Genomic DNA, 24,113 nt, shown 5'->3' on the forward strand with positions numbered 1-24,113 from the left:
AGCTTCTCTCCCCTGAGAGCCTAGAGGCTTCTATCTGCCAGGCCAGGTGCCAGCCCACTGTTCAGCCCTGACTTCCAGCTGTTCTAAAGGAATGTACCTTTAGGTCAAATCACTCTTGCTCCTCAGAGCAAACCCTCAAGACGCCAAAGCGAATGTGTTGCTGTGCCCTGCTCTGGATGCCTGCCAATTAAGCTGGAGAAGAGCATCAAGCTGCCAGGCCACTCCCACCAGGGAGCCTGGAGAGAATATAAGGCTGGAACTTGAGGCTAGCCAGTAGCTGGAAGCCCTCCCAACATGGGCCGCCACGCCCGCCTACTTTGGCTGCTGTTCTTCCACGGCGTGATTCTACCTGAAGCAGGTACCCAGCCAATGCCCCAGGGCTCTTTACACAGCTAATGCCTTGTGACAAACTGGAAAGAGAAAGTGTGGGTCTATCTGTCCCCTGTCCTCTGATGTACCAGCTTAAAAGTAAACAAGGGAGGGGTTGCTCTGTTTAACGTAATCCGACCACTGGCGAGACGCCGTTGCGGAGATGAGCTGCACACCACCTTGATCCGTTTTATGGAAGCTGAGTCAACTATTTCATGGAAGATTTGTTTTCTGTGAACAAAGCATCAGTCAGTTTATTGTTTTCATAGACTGTGGCTCTGTTTGTAGAATTTCTGGAGGGAAACAGAGAAGAAGGGCTATTTATTGGCCAAGATGAGCCGGTGAGGGACTTTGAAGTGTTCTTTGGTTCGGGTGTTCATATCTTGGTGTATAGCGCTCACTAAGAATATTGAACCATAGTTGGCATTTCTTTTCTAGTGTTGGATGGATCTGGAAAATGTCCATAAAAACATCCTGGCTTGAAATATTGGATATGACATAAAATTATCAGAACTTGGCTTAGAAAGGTTTCTTTTCTGAAAAATCTGTACTTTATGAAAACCAGGTCGATCCCTTTGATATTCTTGGTTTTTAAATGTGTATTCTCTACTAGTCTGCTTAAGAAACTTTTAATTTGAGACTAAACTAACTTGAAATATTTACATAATCATGATTATTTTTATCATCGTTCAGTGGCTTTGGGGGAAAATATTAAAAATCTTTTATTGTTTAGTTTTCTCACTTGCGTATAGATGAGAAAGTAAACAAATGAATATTTGGAAATATTCATAGAAACAAATAACTTGATTATAGATAATTGTATGCATATGTTCATGAAATATTCCCACTATTGAAAAACAGATAAGTTGTACTAGGGCGTAAGGAAGACTTAAATGATTTCTCGGGTGCGTTGTGTCTTCTTTTTAGTCTACATGTCCTATAATATTTGAGCCTGGGAATGCAGATTAGAGACACAAAGATCTAGAGTGGCAGTTCTCAACCTGGGGGTTGAAGGACCCTTTCATAGAGGCCGTCAGAAAACATAGTGATTTACATTATCACTCATAACATTAGCAAAATTATGATTATGAAAATACTTTTATGGTTGGGGTCACCACCATGTGAGGAACTGTATTAAAGTGTCACAGCATTAGGAAGGCTGAGAACCATTGTTCTAGAGCATTCAAGCTCTAGTGAGCACTTTCCAGCCCTAAGAACTTGGAGCAAGTTTTGAATCCCCATGCTGCTGTGCCCTCTCCTACAAAAGGATATGATATATGAAGTATTCAGGTAGATTTAATAAAATGATGTTAGTCAAAGTTTTGGAAGGGTCCCTCAGACACAGAAAGTGCTCGATCAATCTAACTGCTGTTATAGATGCTCTGTGTTACAAATTGTACATCTCAAATGAAGAAATAAAATTGTTGAATCTCAGACGCAGAATGTGACACTTAGCCATAACAACTCCATTCTCTAAGTTCCCCCAAGCAATCAGGGTAGTCTCCCCTTTCAATATTTGAGTGGCTCTTTTCTTTCTTTCTTCTGTTAGTTGTGTGTGTCTTTCTGTGTGGGCATGTGCACCTGAGTACCGTGCCCACAGAAGCTAGACAAGAGGTGAGATCCCCTGGAGCTGGAGGTGTGGGCAGTTGTGAGCAGCTCAGTGCATGTGCTGGGAACTGAACTCAGGTCTTTGACAAGAGTAGTCTATGCTCTTGACTTCTGAGTCACCTCCCCAACCCCTCAGTAGTGATTTTCAAGTAATAGATTTAACTTTCAAAATATAGCAGAAAAGTAACTTTTCCTTATTTTCTCCACGAATAACAAGCTGCGTTGTTCATGGTAAACACTGAGGATCTGTGAACTATGCCATTGGTATGTGGGAACCGATGGGGTCTCCTGGCACCTAAGAACTTTGGGAATGTGCTGGGAGAACTCAGAGGTCTGTTTCGTCATTTTAGCTCCACTGTGGCAAAGACGATGCTGAGGTTGAATCTATTCAAAGAGATAGTGTTGGCGCTGGGATGCCAACCCTAAGCGCGGGTGAAAGTGACTCCTGACCCAATCCAGAAGATGCCCAGTGAGATCTGCCCCTAGCCACAGTGGGGGCTACTTTTGGGAAGTGCTCCTGGGGTATGACCAGGTCCTGGTCCTAACTTTGCCTGAGTCCCACTTCCATCACACTGAAACTCAAGTCTCGGTAAGAAAAGTCTATCTCCGTGACGGCTGTGATTCCGCACCGGTGGAAGCCGGCCACAGCCTTCCGCTCTCTCCTCTGCCTTGCTTCCGTCCACTTTGAACTTGGCTGGCGTCCCACTAAGCGCTAGAGCTGTCTGCCATGTTCAGCAATCACACTGCTCTGTGGCTTCGTGCGGCAGCACTTCTCCTGGCGCCACGGAGACCCCGCTTAAAGACGCTGAGGACATGAACGGAAAAGCAAGAACATTGTACCCTGAGCCCCCTCTGCCCACAAGCCCCTCCCAAAACAAAATTAAGAGGATTACGAGTGTTTTGTTTTGTTTTTCACCCGTGTTCTGCAGATCTAAGGCTGTTTAAGCAGCTCAGCAGACCTGGTAGACTCCATTTGCAAGTCCCAGTTATCAGCGGGGCTGGTTTTACCTCTAGCCCCTGGTGCCCCCTTTATCTCTGCACTCTTTGCAACCTTCCTGTCCCCGCCCGTGCCCTTGCTGCATCTCTCCGCTGACATGTGTAAGTCCTTTACAGCTTTCAGGCGGGGGAGCTCTTGAGCCTCCAAGAACCAAGGATTAGTCACATGATATGGCGCAATAGGCTTTGCCAGGCTCCTAAAGATTGCACCAGAGCCTAATAGACAATGGGGCCAGTGTGACCTTCCAAGAACAGCCACCCAGGGACACAGTCCAACTCCCCGAAGGTCATGTACCGATAGAAGAGATTTATGGAGCTTGCAGATCTCTGGAGCCTTGGGTGTTACTGGGGCAATTCACATGAAAAGTGCAAAGGACAACTTGGTAGCCACCTAAGAGGGCTGTTGCTGGAGGTGTAGTGTAGGCCAGTTCTAACACAGTGGGTAAATCCCCGCCTTGGGACTCAGGTGCTGTCTGATGGCATTCGTAGCCTTCGAGTTGGTGGAAGCTAGTGGTCTGCTAAGAATATATTCCAGAGTTTAGCTGATATTCAAAAAGTATGCTGGGTCCAATGCAGAAGGTGGGTGATAAATGACTGTTAGGGGATTACAAATAGCTCAGGATGGTTTTGATTCTTGATCTGCAACCTTCCGACTGTTCACAGTCACGAAGTTCTAGCCAGCCTTGTGGTCTCTTCAACACAAATGTCCTTATTTTTCTGGAAGCTTCAGCTCACAACACTCTCCAACTTAAATAGGGAAACAGTCTCTACAAGGCCACTGTGGTCAACTGACTCTCCTTCTAGAGAGGCTGCTGAAGGGTGCCCACCTGCTGTCCCATGCAGCTCTGGTCAAATGCTAAGCAAATGTCACCTACCCTGCTGAATGCAATGAGGACCTGGGATATCAATACTCACCCTTACCAAACACTCACACATACATTCACACATACTGTTTTAGTTGGGGTTCTACTGCTGTGATGAACACCATGATCAAAAGCAGCTTGGGGAGGAAAGGGTTTATTTATTTCATTTAGAGTTCCAAATCACAGTTCATCATTGAAGGAAGTCAGGGCAAGAACTCAAACAGGGCAGGAACCTGGAGGTAGGAATGGATGCAGGGGCCATGGAGGAGTGCTGCTTACTATCTTGTTCAGCCTGCTTTCTTATAGAACCCAGGACCACCAGCCCAGGGATGGGCCCACCCACAATGGACTGGGCCCTCCCCCATCAATCACTAATAAAGAAAATACCCTGCAAGTCTGCATACAGCCCAGTCTTACAGATAGAAGTTCTCAGTTGAGGCTCCCTCCTCTCAGATGATTCTAGCTTGTGTCAAGTTGACATTAGTGACCAGCATGCACACACACACACACACACACACACACACACAAACACACACTCACATCCTCACTTTCTTTTACATATACCCACACATAATCATTCATTCACATCCACACACTCACACATACACATTCATCATACACAACACCACAATTGACCAACTTGCTTCAAATACTTTCCTTCATGTCCTCTTCCTAAAGGAACCTTGCCTTGTTGTCCCATCCACTGTTCTCAATCTTATCCTCCTTCCTGGGGTATCTGTTATGTCCTTGCCCAGTCCTCCTTAAATCTTCCTGAATTCCTGGCTACTTAACTCATGTTTCCAACCAATACTTCCCAAACACTGGGAATCAAACAGGCCAGACGCCATTTGTCCCCAGTGCTGGCTGCCCTGGGGTTCTGAAGAAGAGGCGTGGGGACAGCTTCGGGCTGGGATGCATAGAGTTGCAGTGTGTCTTACCCGAGACTGGGAGATTGTCAGTGTTCCATATGAAAGATCAAGAGCTGGTGTAGCTCAGTGGTAGAGTACAGGCTTGGCCTGTGTGTGGCCCTAGGTTCGGACCCCAGCGATAGAGTCCCTCTCCCTTACAGAGACTGCAGCTGGGCCCAGTGGTGACCACCTGTTATAGCATCCAGGAGCTTGAGGGGAGGACTGTAAATCCAAGGCCAATCTGGGCTGTTTGGTGAGACAATGACTCAAAGAACAAGCAAACAGAAGGTTTAATCCTCCCTGCTGTGGAACCCCTGGAGGTCACTCTTTCCCACAGCCAGATTCTGGCCACGTGGTGGTCATAGATCCTTGCTCCCCTCACCTCCTAACCCCAGTCTACCCAACTCCTTCCCGGCATTATCTTTTTAAAGGAATGTGATTGCTAGCCTTTCTTGACAGAGCTGATGGAATCTGTTGGTTAGCATCTGTGAGCTCAGGTACTTCTTCCTTGGCCCTGTGGCCTGCCTCACCTCACACTGGCCCCTCTGATCACTTCCCCCAATGGTTCAATCTGCTTCCTGACCTTTGCCAATCATCTCTAATCATAATACCCATCCAGGTCTCCAGCTTTCTGGTGTACTCTACCCAGCACCAGCCCTACACTCCAAGCACAGAACTCAGCCCTGTGGCTGCTCTGAACCTGTCTTCTCCCTCCCCTCCGTTAGTCAGTCCCCTCCCTGGCACCTGGGGCAGCTCTTTCCCACTCTTCCTTCCATTCTTCTGCAGCCACCACTGGTTAAGGAATCTGTTCCTCCCTTCCCACCTCTATCCTCTCCCACCTTGAAGTTCAACCTGTTTCTTCAACACCTTTGGCTTAACACTAAAACCCCTCCCCAACCTGCCTCCACTTACCCTCCGGCGCTACTCAGTATTCCACTGATCACACTTCAGATTCCCAGCACAGCAGACTTCACAGCCTCGGGAAATGTATTTGAAGAATATGACTGATTATTACTAGGGACAAAGTGGTCCTCCTGCCCATTCTCACTCATACAAACAACTGGTCTGGGATCCCAGGCTTGGCAATGGGCAAAGGGAAAATAAGGCCCATTTTATAGGCATGAAAAGCTGCATTTGAAACTGCCTTGTTTGGGGAGTCAACTCTTTGAAAGCTTGCCGGGTGTCTCCTCCATGTCCCCTGGGCCACTGGTTCACTGGTTATCTGAGGGAACAGACAATGTCTGTGTGGATGGCATCTCAGGGACCTTGGTGCTTGGCTTTCTTGTTTGCAGCATGTATAGCAAAGAGCACCTTTGGGTCAATTTGTGTTATCTCAATCAGTTTGCCCCCTGGAATCTACAACCACAGCCAACAGCTGAGAGTCGGTCTGCTCTGAATGGCTGGGAAGCTGTGTTTGTATGTGGGAATTTTTTTTTTTTTTTTTGGTTTTTCGAGACAGGGTTTCTCTGTGTAGCTTTGCGCCTTTCCTGGAACTCACTTGGTAGCCCAGGCTGGCCTCGAACTCACAGAGATCCGCCTGGCTCTGCCTCCCGAGTGCTGGGATTAAAGGCGTGCGCCACCACCGCCCGGCTGTATGTGGGAATTTTAATAGTTCAAGAGAAGAGCTAGAGGTGGTCTGGATGAGCTTTCTTTTTTGGAAAGAACAACCTACCAATGAGACGGGGGCTGGGAAGGAAGCCGTGGTCTAATTACAGAGGGTTTTAAAGCCCAGGCTAAGAACTTCCACCTTTATCGAGTAGATAATTAGGACCTAGTACTGTCATCAAAATGATGCTAATGTGCCTTTCTTATGAGTAGGCAGGTGACATGAACTAAGAGAAATTAAATTAGGGAAAGTGATTGAAAGAATGGCAGTTCACACAGACAGATAGATAGACACACAGACAGACAGACAGACAGACAGACAGACAGACAGACAGAGACACATACACACACACACCCCTCCTTGCTTTGATGGCCATGTGTTCATACAGCAGCAGTAGAGATCCTTCCTTCCTTCTTTCCTTCCTTCCCTCCTCCCTAAAATATACACCGATGTAATATTATTAATGAAAAGTAATTGGTGCCAGGTATGGTACCAATCTCAGCACTTACGAGGCTGAGGCAGGAGGATGGAGAGTTAGAGGCTGTTCCAGACTGTCTCAAGGGGATGAGGAAGACTGGGTAAATGGAAAGTGGAAGACCTGACTTATGTAGTGGCATGTGAGGTCTGGGAGGAGGAGAGTCAGAGCCAAAGCCAAGCCATAGAGTGTGGACAAGAGGAAGAGGACACTGGGGAGGCCAGAAACTTCAGAGGCTGAATGTCCTCCCGAACCAACCGTGGGCACACCCTGCCCACGCTTCTCTGTGTCCTTCCTTTCTCATCTGTTATACAGGCATGCAAATGATGGCAGGGTCTCTCCACGTCAGCTCAGAACAGGGATGGGCAGTGCTTAGACACGAAGGGGCACACTGTGAACACTGAAGAAAGGCCAGCAGTACCTTAGAGAGCCCTGTAGTCTCTGGCAGCCTAACTCCTACCTCTGCTCAGTGGGGCTGTATACTGCCTCACGTGGTTGTTCATCTGTGACGAGGACAGAGGACTGGGTCACCTTTGATCTGTGCCAGGCCATGATCCAATGCCCAAGCACAGCAGACTCGCTCCACGGACACCTGGCCATTAATTAGGCAGTTGTAAAATTACCCTGACCCAACAGTACCGTAGGCCTGGATTCTTTGTGGTCTACTGAGCAGGGAGCCACCTCCTCCCAATGGCTAAAGCAGAGGTATGGGCTGAATGACAGGTAGACTCACCAGGGGGACTGCTGTGGAGATAATCCTGGCTTGTAATTGATGATGTTAGAGAAAAGTTATTGCTCCTGTTGCTCCTGGACAGGAAGAGTCAGGAATCAGTTTAAAAACAACAACAACAACAACAACAACAACAACCCTGCTATATTTAGTCTGAGTAGAAACCAAATACCTTCTTATTAGCCAAGTCTACCTTTAAAAGACAAAAACCAGGGCCACGCCTTTAAGCCCAGTGCTTGGGAGGCAGAGGCAGGCAGATTTTGTGAATTCAAGGTAGTCTGGTCTGCATAAGGCCAGCCATGGCTACATAGAGTGACATCATCCGAGAGAGAGAGAGAGAGAGAGAGAGAGAGAGAGAGAGAGAGAGAGAGAGAGAGAGAGAGAGATATTAAAAAACAATGTAAAATTATGAAGAAAATAAGAATAGAAATTTTTTTAAAAAGGAAAAATTATAAAAAGCCAGTTCAAGAAGTGTTAGAAACAGCAAACTAACTAAGAGCATAGTAGAATTTATATGTAAACTGTTACTTCCTTAACAAAATCCGACATTAACTACGGACAGCTAGAGAAGCATAATGAAATCTACTGACTGACAACCGGCCAGCTGAAATTGATGCAGGACTGACAGGAAAAGGGACTTTTAAGACCAACTGCACCATAAGGAAATGGATTCCAGAGCACCTGGTCCTTCCCTGGTGGCACCCTGTTCTGGGTGACTGCAAATTTCAGATTCCCAGGCTTTGCTGTGCCTGGGGAGTGGTGGGTTTGGAGCAAGACCCAGGAGATTTCCACGGGGCCTGGGCTGGCTGTGTTCAGGGTCCCTGTAGGGCTCTAACATGGCGGCTACATCTCAGCTTGCTACAGGAGGGACATCAGAGGATCTGGAGCAAAGTTGGGGAAGGAAAGGCCTAAGAGAACCATTCAAGACATGTCTGTGGAACAGCAAGAAGGTGAGTCCCAGCCAGAAAATGCCTTGAGGTAGAAGGACACCGAAGTCCCTGGGGATGGACAGTCCACACTCAGTGGGATGAGTCACTCATCCTCAGACATAAACATACCCTGGTGGTTTTTGTGCCTAATACAACAGAGGCTGCCAGAGCCTTCTCTGCCTTCATGGTTCTTATGCATTAGTGACGAAGAGTGTTCTTAAATGTTGAAGTACATGGGAATCACTCGAGAACTTGCTAAGAACTTGTTGAACATGCAAAGTCATGGGCCTTATCCCCAGACAGGGTGTACCCCAGAACCTTCATATCTAACAAGCTTTCTCAGAGATGGGAACAGGGCCTGTCTGAGGGCCACACTTTGAAGTCCTGCTCTGTGGTGACTGGGAAGAGGAGAGAGAGAGCAGGAGAGCATTCTGCCCCTCCCCTGTCACAGCTCTCCATCAGCAGTTTGGGGAATGCAGAACAGTCCTCATCTACCTAATTATTGGTTCATAAAATGGAGATAGCAAAAGTGACTCCTAAGTACTCCCTCTGTGCCAGGCACTACGCCTGTATTTGCCTCAGGACCACCCTTTAAGGCACCGTTTTCTTTTGCAGATGAGGAAAAGAGAATCTAGGTGGCCCCCATAGATGGATCGCATAGTTAGTGACTGCCCAAGTCAAGCCCTGCCCTTGGTGGTTTCCTATCCGCCCTCTTAGCAAAGCTTGCTGCCCCTGAGAACGTGGGACAGCCATTAGGCCGCTGCCCAGCAAAGTGCTGGCAGGTCAAAGTGTGAGTGGAGTGGCAGAGGAGGGCAGCCCTGCCCTGTCTCTGCGCAGCAGAGTGCACTCTTCAAGCTTTGCCTTTGCCCAACACCTCTGACCCAACACTGCAGGGCACAGGGATGACCCAAGAATCCAAATTCTCAGACTGAAATATCAAGCGGCCAGAGTTGGACAGTTTCTATCTTCTGAGATGAAGATTTTCTTGCTGGAGTAGGTGGTGGCTGGGGCACAGAATGAAAAAGGTAGTCCAAAAAGTGGACTGAAAAGAACAAAGCCAAGTCTTGTGGCTTCCCATCACAACAGGACCCAGACTTCATGGGTAATTCTATCCCAAATGAGGATCTAAGGAGATCTAGGGAGTCTCATTTTGGTCCCCATTAGTTAATGCTCTGCCCCCAGGAGGCTGCTGCTACTGTGATTTTTCCTTCCCTGGTACAATGGGTACAATAGTACCCTACATGGTATCCGGGAACCTTACAAAGATGTCCGTGTAAAGGGTTTAATCATGTGCTGGGAACAAAGGTGGTACTCCCGGGAAGTGGGAGGGGGAGTCCACTCTACTCGCCAGCACTCAGGTGGGGGTGGGGACTGCCTTTCTCCCCAAGACTGGCTTCCTGTGCAGCTCGTGGAAGGTTCTAACAGGTGTTCTGGCCGAGTGGAGGTGTATTTTGAAGGCGTGTGGGGCACAGTGTGCGACGATCTGTGGGACGAGAAGGAGGCGCAGGTCGTGTGCCAGCAGCTGGGCTGTGGGGATGCCGTGTCCACCCTGGGAGAGGCCTACTTTGGCCAGGGCTCCGGCCCCATTCTTCTGGATGATGTGCAGTGTTCTGGGACCGAGGTCTCCCTGGGGCAGTGCCCGCACGCTGGCTGGTTCATCCACAACTGTGGGCACGAGGAAGACATTGGTGTCGTCTGCTCCGGTAAATCACTTCCCATCTTTCCCAAGAGATGATTTTCCACTTTATCCAATCATTCAATCCTCCCCGACCCAAAGGAAACTTTTGTAGCATGTTGCCTTGCGGGATCAAAAGCCTTGTCTGCTCACGGTCCCAGGCACCTTCTAGCATGACGGAGCCTCTCCTTCATGGGGTTTGGGGGGCAGCGGAATGTGGACCTCTTATTCTACCCCAGTCCTCCTGCATCCGCTTAGGTGGCCAACATCAGCGCTAGAGTGACAGACTGGAAATGAAAACACTCAGGCCACCTGCAAGGTTATGTGATTTGTGGGTCCTAGTGTGAGAGCTATGAGAAATTTCTAGACAAAGACATCCGAGCTCCAAAGGATGGGCCCCTTCTAATTATGGGCCCTGCAGGACTGCAGGGAGGCATCCCTGGGTAACCTTCTGCGGGTTCTCTCCCCACACTCACCTCTCTATGCTTGGCGTGGCATTGCATATCTTTTCGCTTTTTTTCTAATTAAATGAAAGCAATCATTGTGACGGTAATCACTGTGACTCAGTACCTATATCCTGAGAGCCGTGCTGCCAATAACATGGTCTCTAAAATTCTGCTTTTGGGGGAATCGAGCTCCCAGAGACAGAGTAGTTCTGGCCTTGGGGAACCAGCTGTGGATGATAAAGCAAGGTGTAGAGTTGGGTGGGAGAGAGAAGAAAGCTCCTCCCCCCTCGTTCACCAGCTGCTAACTGCTGAACCAGAGACTCCTTTCCGAGTCTCCTCTGCTCATATGTCAAGGTTCAGCCTTCTAGAAGGCAAGAACTAAGGCTTCATTCACTGGCCAAGAGACAAGCACTCAGCCTGTTGAAGGAAGTTCCTCTGATTATCCTTACTCTGAGACCTACTTTAAGGTTAACATGGACCACCCGCTTCTGAAGGCATTCCCTTGAGCCCTCAGCCCTGCCACGGTGGGGCAGAACTCACACTGGCCTCATGTGGGTCCTCTGAGCAGCCCTGGTGGGCAGAAGGCAGACTGGACTGCTTTCTGAGGTTGCACTTTCTTGGACCAGGTACCCTGAGAGGGAGGGACTGAGAGCAGTCTAGTTAGCCAATTAGAATAAGTATAGACCTTGCTTTGGGGGATTTAAGAGCCCTTCTCAAGTACATCTTTCTGTGGTTGTTCTCAGCTGGAGTTGATTTTGTGTCCTAGGAAGCATTTGGGCATTTTGATTGCCACACTTGGGGATGCTCCTGGTGTCCGTGGTAACATCCAGGGACACTGTTAAACCTCATACAAGGCACCGGATGGCTCTCTATTGTAAAACCTGTTCCAGAACCAGATGACAGTAGCACAGGATGTAGCTTTAGAATCAAGCATGTGCAGGTGGAGATATTGACATCAGTGACTAATTATAAATTAATAGTGCATTGATAGTTGATTAACAGTTATTTTTATAGTGACAGGAAATTGTCTACAACTCCTTATCCAAGTGTCAGACAGGGCCCAGCACTTTCTAATAATTTTATCTGATTTTCTTTTCTTTTCTTCTCTTTTTTCTTTTCTTTCTTTCTTTCTTTCTTTCTTTCTTTCTTTCTTTCTTTCTTTCTTTCTTTCTTTCTTTCTTTCCTTGTCCTTTTTAAAAAAGAGTTATTTATTAATTATATATACAGTATATTGCCTGCATGTATGCCTGCTTGCCAGAAGAGGGCACCAGATCTCATTATAGATGGCTGTGAGCCACTATCTGGTTAGAAATTGAACTCAGGTCCTCTGGAGGAACAGCCAGTGCTCTTACCCTCTGAGCCCTCTCTCCAGCCCCATTTGCTTTTCTTTTCTATCAATTGAAGTTGATTAAATTTGTCCTGTGATTTTTTTTTGTAAATTTGCTATTTTGGTGGATATGTTGAATTAGAATTTGAATCACAGCATGCCTAATATCCTAGAAACAAATCTCTGACTGGTTTTGCCTAAGAGACTGCCTCAAAGCATAAATCCCGTCTGCTCATGTGGCACTTGGCAGTTCTGTAAGTACTTTGCATCCGTCTCCAACCCCATCCTTATCACTCAGGTGGGATTGTTTTATTGTTCTTGTTTTGAAAATAGAGAAACCCAAATTAAAGGACAAAATTAAGTCAAGGTTAAGAAGAATGCCTTCTTGACTAAGGTCACCCAGCACACATTTGGGCCTGAGGCAGCCATACCCAATGCCCCATTTCCCCACCAAATATGCCTATGCTTTGGAAAAGCTGTCCCGAACCTTAGCAAAGTGTGTGAGCATCCACAGTTGTCTGTGTTATTCTGCTAGTAGTCTCATCCATAACATCTGCTTAGGATAAGGACCTAGGAATATACACACACTATTAACAAGATCCCCAGGTACAGGGAGACACCCTGCTCACACCCCCCTTCCCCCGGCCCTGCCAGCTACCCTGTCCTGGTTTATTTAAAGCAAAGCCTTCATCCTCAGATTCCCTATTCCAACTCCTTAAGTGCCCACCTTTCCTGATACAGGCAGAAAGACAGAGGATGCTGGCTGGGAAAATGAGTAGTTGACTTGTCAGTGAGAGAACAAACGCCCATGAGAGAATCAGTCACCTTCTTAAACAGCACAACCCCGGGGTTGCCTGCCCTCCGCAGAGACTCTGGAATCCCATTCGCTTTCAAAGTATAAATAATACCAAAGTTGCATTTATTTTAATACGAAACAGCATTTGAAATACCCAAGACCTGGTAGCATAAATCCTTTAAGAAAACGTGCTCATTTAGCCTGGCGTCATCCAGCTCCAATCCCAAGCCAAAACCAACCCCCAATGAAAGACCTGGGCAAACCCTGCTCACAGTTCCCCCTGACATCCCCACCAGCACCCATCAAAGGCAAATGAACCCTCCTTCCTAGATAGCATTGCCCTTTCTGAACTAGCCCCGTGTGACCAATTCTAGGCAGAGCTTTCTGCTGGGGACAGGGCACTAGGGCAGCAGCAGCAGCAAGCCACTCGGCGAGGCAGGACATGGCGGATTTTATCCTCTCCCACAGACTCACCTTGTGTTCTGCCTTCTTTTCTTCCTCACAGAATCTGAAAACATTCCCACAGAAATTGAAACTTCAAGAGATATTGGTAAGAGCAAGACCTTAGCACGTCTTTAGTAGAGCGCCCACCAGCTCCCCTGGTCATCTGATCTCATTTGCTACTGTAACCCAGGTGGGGGTGGGGTGGGGGGGTGCAGATGACAAACACAGGCTTAATCACAAGGACCCAACAAAAGAAAGGAAAATGAAAAGGTCAATTCCTTGGCTTCAACCACACGGGTAGTATTTCATCCCCAAACTACTTTGTTCCTGTTGCCCAAACGTATTTCAGAGAATTCTGGAGGAGACAAGGATCTGGGTTGGCAAATTATAATTCAAAGGTGCAACTGAACTCAGATTGAGTAAGGAATCCTAACTTCAGACATATGAAGACAGAGAGTGGAGTCCCAGGACAACGTGTGCCTCGAGTTCCTCCATCACATGTTAATGGAGGAAAGGGGAAGCCTTGGCTTACCTAACAACCAAATCTCTTGATATCCTCCTTTGGGATTACCACAGCAGTGCTCTTTAGTAAGCCTTGGACTCTGCTGCACTCTGGAAGTCGATGTATTTGTGCACATAATCCTGCTCTCTGGAAGTTAATGTATTTGTGCACATAATCCCGTTTGTGAATGACTCTGAGCTGCCTGAACTCATCATCAGTTTTCACTGACCAGTCCTACTGAACACCACCCCCGCTTCCCACATGCAGTCATGGTGCCAGCTAATGTCTACTCTGTAAGCTGCCACACATACAGTGCACTTGGGTGGGCTCTTTTTCATGGCAATGACTCCTGTTTATTTATCTTTGCTCTTAGATGCTGAAATCTTAACACCGTTTCCTGGTGGTGAGTCAAAATTTCCTAGCTCCTTGTGTGATGTGATTTGGCGAGTATTTCTAACCAGTGGGTAGATCTTTAGCCATACAGATCTTAGTGAATAGAATGATGTCACCAGAGAATCCCTGTGCACTTACCCCATTCATAACACTCTATGAACTTTGTTTAGATTGTTTTGTTTTTCTTACTGTGCTGAGGAAAGCTCTACCTTCTTTCTGGTCCAAGTAACTCCTTCCTACGCCTCTCCAATCCTTGAGTCCATTGTCACTTAGAAAAGACACCCCTACCCTACATCCATCACCCACTCTCAAACCATTATGAACACCACCATCACCACCTTTGCTTCCTGGCACTTGGCACGCTTACAGATCTCCGTTTAATTCTCTGTTAAAACGATTCACTTTAGAAAAGTGGTAGTTATCACCACCAGGACCTACCCGAAGGATTAAATGTGCCAGATACTACTTCTCACAGCTCTTCCTGTGAATCCCAACTCAGCTGGGAGGGGGCAGAATTCACCTTTGCTGCTAGATTCTGACCTTGGTGACAAGAAGGCTCAGGCCCATCCTGCTGATGATAGGATCCCCTGTGCTGCCTGCTCCGACGTGTTGTTGTATAAGTGTTTGGTGTGTAGTTAGGCAAGTCGATCCAAGTGGAGTAGCTCGCTTCCAGCCATCCTTTTGTACCTTCAAGACTGGCCACAGTTGCAGCTCACGAATGGGTCAGGAAGATGCTCCGGGCGAGTAGAAGTTTTCTACCATGGCCATTGGGGCAGGGTTTGCGATGACCAATGGGACCTGCATGAAGCCGACGTGGTGTGCCGACAGCTGAACTGTGGGCGTGCCCTTGAAGCCCCAGTCCAGGCACAGTTTGGTGAGGGCCCAGGCGAGTTTCTGCTGGATGAGATGGGCTGTACTGGGACAGAGAGTTTTTTGGGACAGTGTCCTCATGCTGGCTGGCACTTGCATAACTGTGGTCCTGGAGAAGATGCCAGTGTCATCTGTGAAGGTAAGAGTCACCTCTCCCTCTGACAGTGCGCATCATCTGATCAAGATTTCACCTACACCAATCCCTTTGGGAGCTTTGTATCCACATCTGTGATCACAAATAGACCCTGCTGCTAGGGTAGACCAGAGACATAAAGAGTTGTGGATAATTTAAGTGCTCAGTACTTGAGCTCAGGTATTTTAGACACTAGATGTTGAAATGGATTTTACACAGAAATTTACATGGTGGCAGACACGAGCAGTTCCATTGTAAGGATTCCAAGACATCTCATAAGGAGACAACCAGACCCACTAGTGAGGGGACTCATTCAGGGGCATTGTGATGAATGAAGATAAAATTTTCCCACTAATACTCACAGTGCAAACCAAGCCTGGTGGCAGTGCATAGCACTGTGGTAGCTAAGGGAGGGGGAACGCTGAAAGTTCAGGGTTCAAGGTCAGCCACGTTACATAGTGTGTTTCTAGCTAGCTTGATTCACACAGGGGAGATCTCAAAATAAATAAATAAATAAATAAATAAATAAATAAATAAATAAATAAATAAATAAATAAATAGAGCTGGTGAGATAGCTCAACTGGTAAAGAGATTGCCAGGTAGGCATGTGGACCTGAGTTGATCCCAAGATCCCATGTAAAAAAAAAAGTCAGGAGCAGTGGCATGTGCCCACTGACCAGACCCTGCCTAGAAAACAAGTTGGACAGAGGCTGACCTCTGCCCCTAACACATGTTCACCTATACACATACATACACAAAGAGAATTATGACCTAGAATCGCTTTAGTTTGTTTTGTCCTGTTAATTTTGAGTTCATGGCAAGTATTGGTAATCACAAATCTTTGAGGAAGTGGAGAGTATTGAGATCAGTATGGCACTGGGCTTCTTCTCCCAGTATTGTGGACATTTGGGGTCAGTCTTGGTGGTGGGCAGAGGGCTGCCCTGTGATTTGGGGCTATTTTACAGCATACCTGGTCTCTATTTATGAACAACTGTAGTACCCTCAATGCTGTTGTAATGGCCAAAATGTCTTCTAATATGTCCCTTTGTAAAGCAAATTGCCCCTAAGTTAGAAGCACTGGTCTAGGCATACAAACATAACTCTAGATTTCCACCAATCACAGGACTACTTTTTAGCACATTATTAATGCCAAGATACATTTGTATACTAAATGGGAGGGAACGCTAGTTTAATGTTAAAGGATTAGGTGGAAGTGGCCATCCATTGGTCTATTCCAGTGGTCACAATGTCTGCATTCCTGAGCTATTGAGGTATTACCCAGGGCTGGAAAGATGGCTCAGCAGTTAAGAACATGTACTGCTCTTATAGAGAACCAAGTTCAGCTCCCAGAACCCATGTTGGGAGGCTCACAAAGTCCAGGCCTAGGGAATCTAATGCCCTCTTCTGGCCTCCATGGGCACTGCACCCACATGCATATACTAATACACACACACACACACACACACACACACACACACACAAAAAAAAAAAAAAACAACAAACAAAAAAACCCCAAAAAACAAAAAACAAAATATAAGAGTTGGAAAGAGGGACTGGAAAGATGGCTCAGTGGTTAAGAGTTCCTGTTGCTCTTTCAGAAGACCCAAGTTCAGTCCCTAGCATAGCAGCCATCATTTGTAACTCCAGCTCCAGGGAATCCAGTGTTCTCTTCTGGCCTCCCAGGGTTTACACACACATACGCACACATGTATGCATGCACACAAGCACACACACACACAGATAGATAAATAAATAAAAAGAACTGGAAAGATAGCTTGGTTGTTGAGAGCACTTGCTGCCTTTGCAGAGGACTTGGGTTCAGTTCCCAGCACCCACATGACAGCTTACAACCATCTAATTCCAGAGGATCCTGCACCCTATTCTGACCTTTTGTGGGCACCAGGCATTCATGCAGCGTACAGACATACAGGCAGGCAAATCACTCATATACATACAATAAAAATAAAGAAATATTTTTAAAATAAACAAAATTAAAAAATAAACTTAAAGATATTCCAGATGTTGAGTAGGAAATGCATTTGGCTCACTTTAATCCTTCTAAATAATTAGCTTCATTTTTGTTTCAATTATTCAAGTTTGAGTTATTCTGCAATATTACCATTTTCATTTTCCCTAAGGGAATTGCTGTCAAAGCAGAAGTCATTCCCCCCTTTCATTAAGAAGGAGAGGGAAGTCCTCTGACTTGCTCAGAGTACCGGCTAGTGAATGTTCTTCTGAACTGTGTGAAGCAAATATCTGGGCACAGAATCTGACCTAACTACCATTAGCTCTTTTTTTGTTCCAACAGCCACTTAATTCTCAACCCCTCTCCCTACAGGGGATGGCCAGGAGCCAGTGGCGAGGCCCCAAGGTAGGAGTTGTTTTCATGCTGAAGCTCTTCTCGTCATCCTCATTTGATGCTGACTTCTTAACACTTACTGAGACAAATTTGGAGAGAATGTGTTGTATGTTCCATTCTTAGTCACCCCTCTCTCAGGAGTTTGGCAGCAGAAGGGTTAGGTTCCGTTTCCGCCACTCCATTAGTGTCAATGATCATAACAGGCCATTTATGTCCTTCTGGAAAAGGAGACAAAACACCTACCTCACAGTACGATGTCTCAGTTAGAGGTCACAGACTTGGAATGGTGACAAGTACCAACACCACTCTGAAGTGTGTGACAGTTCTGGGTGGAAACTTCACCCACAGAGTCACTACTTGAACCTTAATTCAGAGGCCAGAACCCTTTTGGCACATTTAAGTTTCACAGGCAAATGGTGTCATAATATTGACTAATCAGCTGGAGACAACATGAAACCAGCCACAGGCGGTCATGAACTCATGGGTCTGTCTGTTTCCACATAAAATTTCTCTTGCAAAATCAGGTTCTGGAGCTGGGTTACAGTTCAGTTGGTAAAAACTTCTCCTGCACAAGCATGAAGACCTAGCGTCCACATAAAAGCTGGACTTGGTGGTGTGTACCTGGAACTCCAGTGCCGAGGGGACAGAAATAGGTAGATCTCTGGAGTTCATTGGCCAGAGTCAGCCTAGCCGAATTGATGAGCTCCAGGTTCAGTGAGAGACCCTGTCTCAAAAAAAAAATGGTAGATGATGGATGAAGACACTGATATCAATATTAATCCCCCTGCCCCCCCCCACACACACATAGCGAGGGTGGGGGATGGTGGCTGCTAGCTATGAGGTAGGATGGAGCCATAGGTTCCTGACTTCAGTATTAAATGATTTAATTCTAAACACTTTCTATACATGACTTATTTAATATTCTTAAGAAACCTATGAGTTAGGTCCTTTTTACATTTCCATTTTATGGATGATAAAACAGAATTAGAAAATGAATCAAGTTGCCCCGATCCCTGTCACTAGCCATCCAGGGGAATCGTGCTAGCCGGTTGGATGGTGTCATGCCCGGTTTGGCTTGGGTGGACACCTGATGCCACAGGCAGCCTCATTCTTCCTGCTCAGTGAGTGTATCTAAGCAGGAGAAAGTGGAGACACTCCCTGTTTCTCCTTCTTCACTCTACATAATTTTCTGTTCATAACACCAGAAAATTATGTCTCTACTTTCAAAATATATGCTAAACTCTTTAGTATCCCCCCAGCCCCAAGAATGCCACCTTCCAGAGTCTTGTCACTTTTCTTCCAGTGACGACAACAGTGTTGTCAGCAGCCACCTGCCTCTGCTGCCTTCCCACCATAATTGTAAACTGGATCATGCCTCTGTGCTCAAAGCCTCCTAAAGGGTGCTTCATTGGTGTCCCGTCCCCCACAGTGCATCTAATTATGTAAACTATGTACACAGTCAGGCTGGCCTGTAACTCAGAGCCAAAGCTGAGCTCACCATCCTCCAGGTGCTGGGATTAGATTAAGGCATGTACCACTCAAAGGCTCCCATGTCTCTGACCACTGAAGAAAACATCTCATCTTGTATCAGATCCACCTCGGACCCTTTGTCCAGTCCTTGAAATAGATAAGATCGTCCTCAGCTAGGTCCTGTCCTAGCTCTTCCTTCAGTCCCAAACTCTCCTTATCATGGGTCTCAGACAAAATACCCCTTCCACAGAGAGAATTCCTTGGAATACACAGTGAAAATGGGCTCCCTCTCAGTCGCATTCTATGTGATCCATCTGTTTTGTCCAATCTGAGACTTTGTAGTTTTGCTTTACTCCCTTGCCCATCCTCTGTCCCCTTCCCTCCCTCCCCAGGGTGGGAAGTTAGTGAGAGAGGGCTGCCTTATCTTCATCTAAGAGCCAAGAGCAGTCCTGGTCAGTCACAGCTTCTAAACAGATACTTGTGGGATGAAAGACCAGCACATGCATAGCATCCTAATGAAGTCATTGACCAATGAACAAAGACAGCGACTTCTCAGCAAACACCACTTACCGAGCACAGAGTGGTCCATTATGCAGGATTTCCATCCAATTCACCCTTCCAGTCCCAGGAGGCTCAGGGTTTAAAAATAATCAATTCCTAGTAATTAGTAACTAGCTAAGCGTCAGTTGGTTGTTTTGTAGTTTTTCCATTTATTTCCCTACTGCCCATGTGGTCATTACCCTTATCTTTCTGATTTTCTGGTATATATATATATATATATATATATATATATATATATATATATATATATATAATCACATGTGTCTATCACATATATGTGTTTTACTATCAACCATTTGAGATCTGTAGCAGTGTGTGTGTGTGTGTGTGTGTGTGTGTGTGTGTATACTTACTTTGCCTTGACATGACTTCTTGACTTCATGATGGTAAGAAAGCAATATGCATTAAACAGAAACCATACTTTGGTGCTTCGTATTTTAAATTTTATCAGGTCAATAACATGCAAGAAAATAATTTTTCCTTATACTGGGCATCCACAGTGAACCACAGCAACAAGTCAGCATAGGAAACAACCAGTATCTATAGGGCGCTGTGCTACTAAAGTTGGATGTTTGGTAGATTAGTTGTATAAAATTTGTTTGCCATATTTTGTGGAGGTATGTGCATGTTCTCATGTGGGGTACACACACATATGTGTGTGTGTGGACATGTGTGTTTGGGTCCATATGCACATGCATGTAGAGGACAACCCTAGGTGTCCTTCATCAGGATCTCTTATTGGTTTGGAGTTCCCCTAGCAGGCTAGGCTAGCTGGCCAGCAAACCTCAGAGGCCTACTTATTTCTGCTTCCCCAGAGCTGGATGACAAGCACACACCACCACACAAGGCTTTTCATTTAGGATATTTTAGCTCAAGCTCTTTTGACTTAATGGTCTTTTTCAGGATGTAACCACATTGTAAGTCAACATCAGTACATAATAATCTGACATATACAATAACTATGTTGCATGATATATCATCTTCTACACTTAAATTATCATGATATAATATGTAATATAATTTAATGACGTTCTATAAAATGATTAATCATGTATAGAAGAGATTAGCGGAGTTGTCCACTGAAGGTCCACTCAGCTCCAAGGAAAGCATGAGCTGAGAACATATCTCAGTTTTGAACATGTCACCATCCTCTTGCTTTGTGCCTAGCTGTGAACAGCTGCTCAGGACAGACAAATGGCCCTGAACTCCTGTGGTAACTGACTTACTCTCAGTTTTCCCAAAGAGCCATGTTTAAAGGCTTTACCCTAGAAAATCTTCAAAACAATCAATTCAGCAAATATTTCTTGGGTCCTGTTAATCCCAAGAGCCTGCATTTTACCAGGAATTGATTTCCTGTTTTGTATTTCAGACCTATCACATTAGACTAATAAATATGCCAAGTAAAAGTCACTCAATTGAATTGAGTAAGAAATATCTTGATTTATTTGTATCACTAGGTGATGGAAATTCAGCAACCATATTATCAGGTAAGTGATTTATTGTTATTATCATTGTTATTGATGTTTCTCCTGGGCATGTATATTTACCCACCTAAATCCAAGAGAGAAGATGTACAGGTAGGTTTTCAGTTGTGCCCCCAAGAGATTTGTCTTAACCTTCCCTGGATATTAAATTTGTGTGGGAATGACCTCCAGCACATCACCACAATAGACTCACTAACTGCCTAAAAAAGAGCTTATAGTACTTTAAATTTTAGAAAATATTAGAAAATGTTTTGATTATGTAGGTTTCATAATTAGTTGTTCAGCTCAGTTTGACCAGCTGCTCTGGGAGTTCATAACCCTCAATTTTGATAAACGACGTGTTTTAAATTTCCTTTGGAGGAAAATGCATTTGCTCACACATGATACTAGCCTATTGTATGAGTTTACTATGGCATCTATAACAAACTGTCATAATCTGATGGTTTAAACAATGTAGACTTTTTTTTTTTTTTTTTGCCTTGTAGTTCTAGAATTCCTAAATCTCAAATGGGTTTCACTTAGCTAAAGGCAAGGTGTCGTCCAAGCTATGCTTATTCTGGAAGGTCTTGAAAAGGAAGATCCATTTCTGGGTCAGTGTTATTATCGCTGTGACAGGAGCACATTAAAAGAGGAAGGGTTTCTTTTGGGTTACAGTTTAGAGGTACAGTTCATCACAGCAGAAAAGAGTCTTAGTTTCTTTTCTGTTGCTGTGATAAAACACTCCGACAAAGGCAATGTAAGGGAGAAAGTTTATTTAGCTCACAGTTCACAGTGTGGTTCATCCTGGTGTGGAAATCAATGCAGCAGAAGCTTGAAGCAGCTCATTATATCACATCAATAATCAGGAAGCAGAGAGTGATGAATGCATGCTGCTGCTCAGCCCTCTTTCTTCACTTACACAGTTCAGAATCCCAACCTAGGGAATGCTGCCACCCAGAGTGGGCAGGCTTTCCCATCTCAATTAATGCAATTGTGATAACATCTTGCAGGCATTCTCATAGATCCATCTTCCAGGTGATTCTAGATTCTGTTAAGTTGACAATCAACAGCGACAGCAACAGGTAGTTTGATGTCCTCTACACTGCTGTACTTACACACTAGCACAAACCTAGAGACGACATGACACATACAGCTAGAGTGACCACTATAGACACTAGTACGGCACCTACAGGCAGTGTGACACCTACAGATAGTATAATACACTAACAAAAACCTCCAGTCATGACACTGAGTAAAATAAGCATAAGAAGCAAATAGGAGACCTTGAAGGTCTGCGCGGACCAATTCTTAGAATATAATTATCACTGAAGAGCATCTAATACCTGCATTTGGACTTAAAGCCTGACAGAAACAGGATAGGGAACACTGATTCAGTCTAGGGCTTGGAAGATCAGTGGCCAAGAGGTAGGTTAGCACTTCTATCACTTATGTGGTGGGCCCTTCAGAGCTGAGGAAAAATTATACGTGTGAAGTCACAGGGGGGCCCTGGACACCATACTGTCCTTGAATCACCATGAACAATTACTGTTAAGTTTTTTTTTTACTCCAGTTCTGCCTGCTGCCATCTCAACTCAGCCATCTTCTAAACTTGCCTCGAGTTCCTCTGCATCAGGTAGGACCCCATCACCACCATCACTGAATTGACTGTAGTTTTTTAAGTTGTCTATGGTGGTGAGCAAGGGTTATGAGACCACAAGTTACCCATAATGCTTTACCTGAGATCATGGGATTTGAGGAAAAGGGACTCAACTCTGCCAGCTTCACTTTGTATTTGACTGTCTTTAGTTTTACTGTTCCAAGAACACTGGAACTCAAAGCTTCACATTTCACAAATGAAAAGTACAACGTGAAAGGATACACTTGTGCTAGAGAAAGAGAAATTACCAAATGGTCACTTCACATTCTTTGAACACTAAAAAGTAAAGTTTAAAAAGAAACTGAGTAATGTCAAGGAAGAATCTGAAATAGGAGAATTTAATTTCTCCTAAGCTGGTGAGTCACAGGCTCACATTGTTCTGGATGTAGTGAGCAGGAGTCACCATTACAGTCCAACTTCCTTAGTCCTTAGTCCTGTGGCCACTGTCATTTCAGTAATTCAAATATGAGTTATGTAATTCAGAGTGTGACAGGGCTGGTGGAAAGCAGGCCCTTCCTTCTGCAGGGTTCATGTGGCCACCGAGTACTTAAAAACAACACAACTGTAGGACTGAGATGTGCTGTGTACATTAAGTACACACTGGGTCTTTTTTGAAGACTTAGGGCCGTGGGACACTGTTGTTCAGCAGGCATGAAGCTTCTGTAGCAACATGAGTGAGTTCTAGAGAGCTACAGGACACTAACACAGTATTGTTTACTTGAACTTTGTGAAGGGGGCGGCTCTTGGTAAGCATCCTTGCTGCAAATATACAAAGAACACAGGGAAACTTGGAGATGGGAGATAGATTCATTCCCTTACTTATGATGATGCTTCCACAGATATATTCTGGCTCCAAATTCATTAATCTGTATACATTGAAAACATAGTACACTGATTATACTTCAATGAAGTTGTTTTCTGAAAAATTACTTAGGGTCTGGGGGCGGGGGTGGATCAGTGGGTAGGGGCACTTTCTATGTAAGCGTCAGGACCTGAATTCAGATCCCCAGCACCCACATAAATAGCCAGGCATATTCACACAAGCCTATATAGCTCCAGAGCTGTGGGCTGGAGGAAGGGGGCAGAGACAGGAGATCACTGGGACTTGCTGGTAGATATTCTTGTTCCAAGTTCAGTGGGAGACCTGGTCTAAAGGAATGTGGCAGAGAGTGATACAGGAGGACACAAGATGTCCCCCACTGCCTCAGAAGTGGCAGAGCTTGATGTGCCTCACAGCCTCAAGAATGAGGGGACTTCTTTCCTAAGGATGCAGAGCCCCAGGGCCTTGTCAGCTCCCAAAGGCCCCACCTGACCCCATCTGTGTGGAGACCAGGATCTCTACAAGCTCTTCCCCACAGAACCCTCTCTCCCAGTATCTTTCTTTCTGTTTGTGTTTGGATGTGCTCAGGCTAGGCAGGTCCCTAATCTCTGAGCAGCAGGAACCCAGCCTTATCCTGCTCTTGAGAGGAGGAAGGGATCAAAGTTCTTGGACCTAGTAAGCCTGAGCTCTTCATAAGGAATCCAGGAGGAGAC

At 45.6% G+C, this 24,113-nt stretch overlaps 2 protein-coding genes across 2 annotated transcripts in view; both read left to right on the top strand.

Moving 5' to 3' along the window:
- The first annotated feature begins 294 nt into the window (after positions 1 to 294).
- The window catches only part of LOC102926594 (scavenger receptor cysteine-rich domain-containing protein DMBT1-like), a 120,115-nt gene continuing 96,296 nt past the window's right edge, over positions 295 to 24,113 (top strand). Inside the window, exons 1-5 of the mRNA XM_076553836.1 lie at positions 295 to 358; positions 8,410 to 8,505; positions 17,409 to 17,441; positions 20,918 to 20,947; positions 22,494 to 22,556. Coding sequence (XP_076409951.1) covers positions 295 to 358; positions 8,410 to 8,505; positions 17,409 to 17,441; positions 20,918 to 20,947; positions 22,494 to 22,556 — 286 coding nt within the window. The remainder of the gene's footprint in view (positions 359 to 8,409; positions 8,506 to 17,408; positions 17,442 to 20,917; positions 20,948 to 22,493; positions 22,557 to 24,113) is intronic.
- On the top strand, positions 9,697 to 14,202 carry LOC143269145 (putative DMBT1-like protein). Its single transcript, XM_076553835.1, has 3 exons — positions 9,697 to 10,187; positions 13,234 to 13,278; positions 14,048 to 14,202. Exons 1-3 carry the CDS (start codon positions 9,773 to 9,775, stop codon positions 14,140 to 14,142), a joined length of 555 nt encoding a protein of 184 aa, XP_076409950.1. The 5' UTR covers positions 9,697 to 9,772; the 3' UTR covers positions 14,143 to 14,202.

The sequence above is a fragment of the Peromyscus maniculatus genome, chromosome 1 (genome assembly GCF_049852395.1).
Source record: "Peromyscus maniculatus bairdii isolate BWxNUB_F1_BW_parent chromosome 1, HU_Pman_BW_mat_3.1, whole genome shotgun sequence".
NCBI classification, from domain to species: Eukaryota; Metazoa; Chordata; class Mammalia; order Rodentia; family Cricetidae; genus Peromyscus; species Peromyscus maniculatus.

Bases quoted from the DNA above. Each gene is read 5' to 3' on its own strand.
- LOC143269145 (XM_076553835.1), top strand. From the start codon at position 9,773: ATGTGCTGGGAACAAAGGTGGTACTCCCGGGAAGTGGGAGGGGGAGTC. The intron at 10,188-13,233 runs GTAAATCACTTC...TCTTCCTCACAG, and splicing joins CATTGGTGTCGTCTGCTCCG to AATCTGAAAACATTCCCACA. The intron at 13,279-14,047 runs GTAAGAGCAAGA...CTTTGCTCTTAG, and splicing joins TGAAACTTCAAGAGATATTG to ATGCTGAAATCTTAACACCG.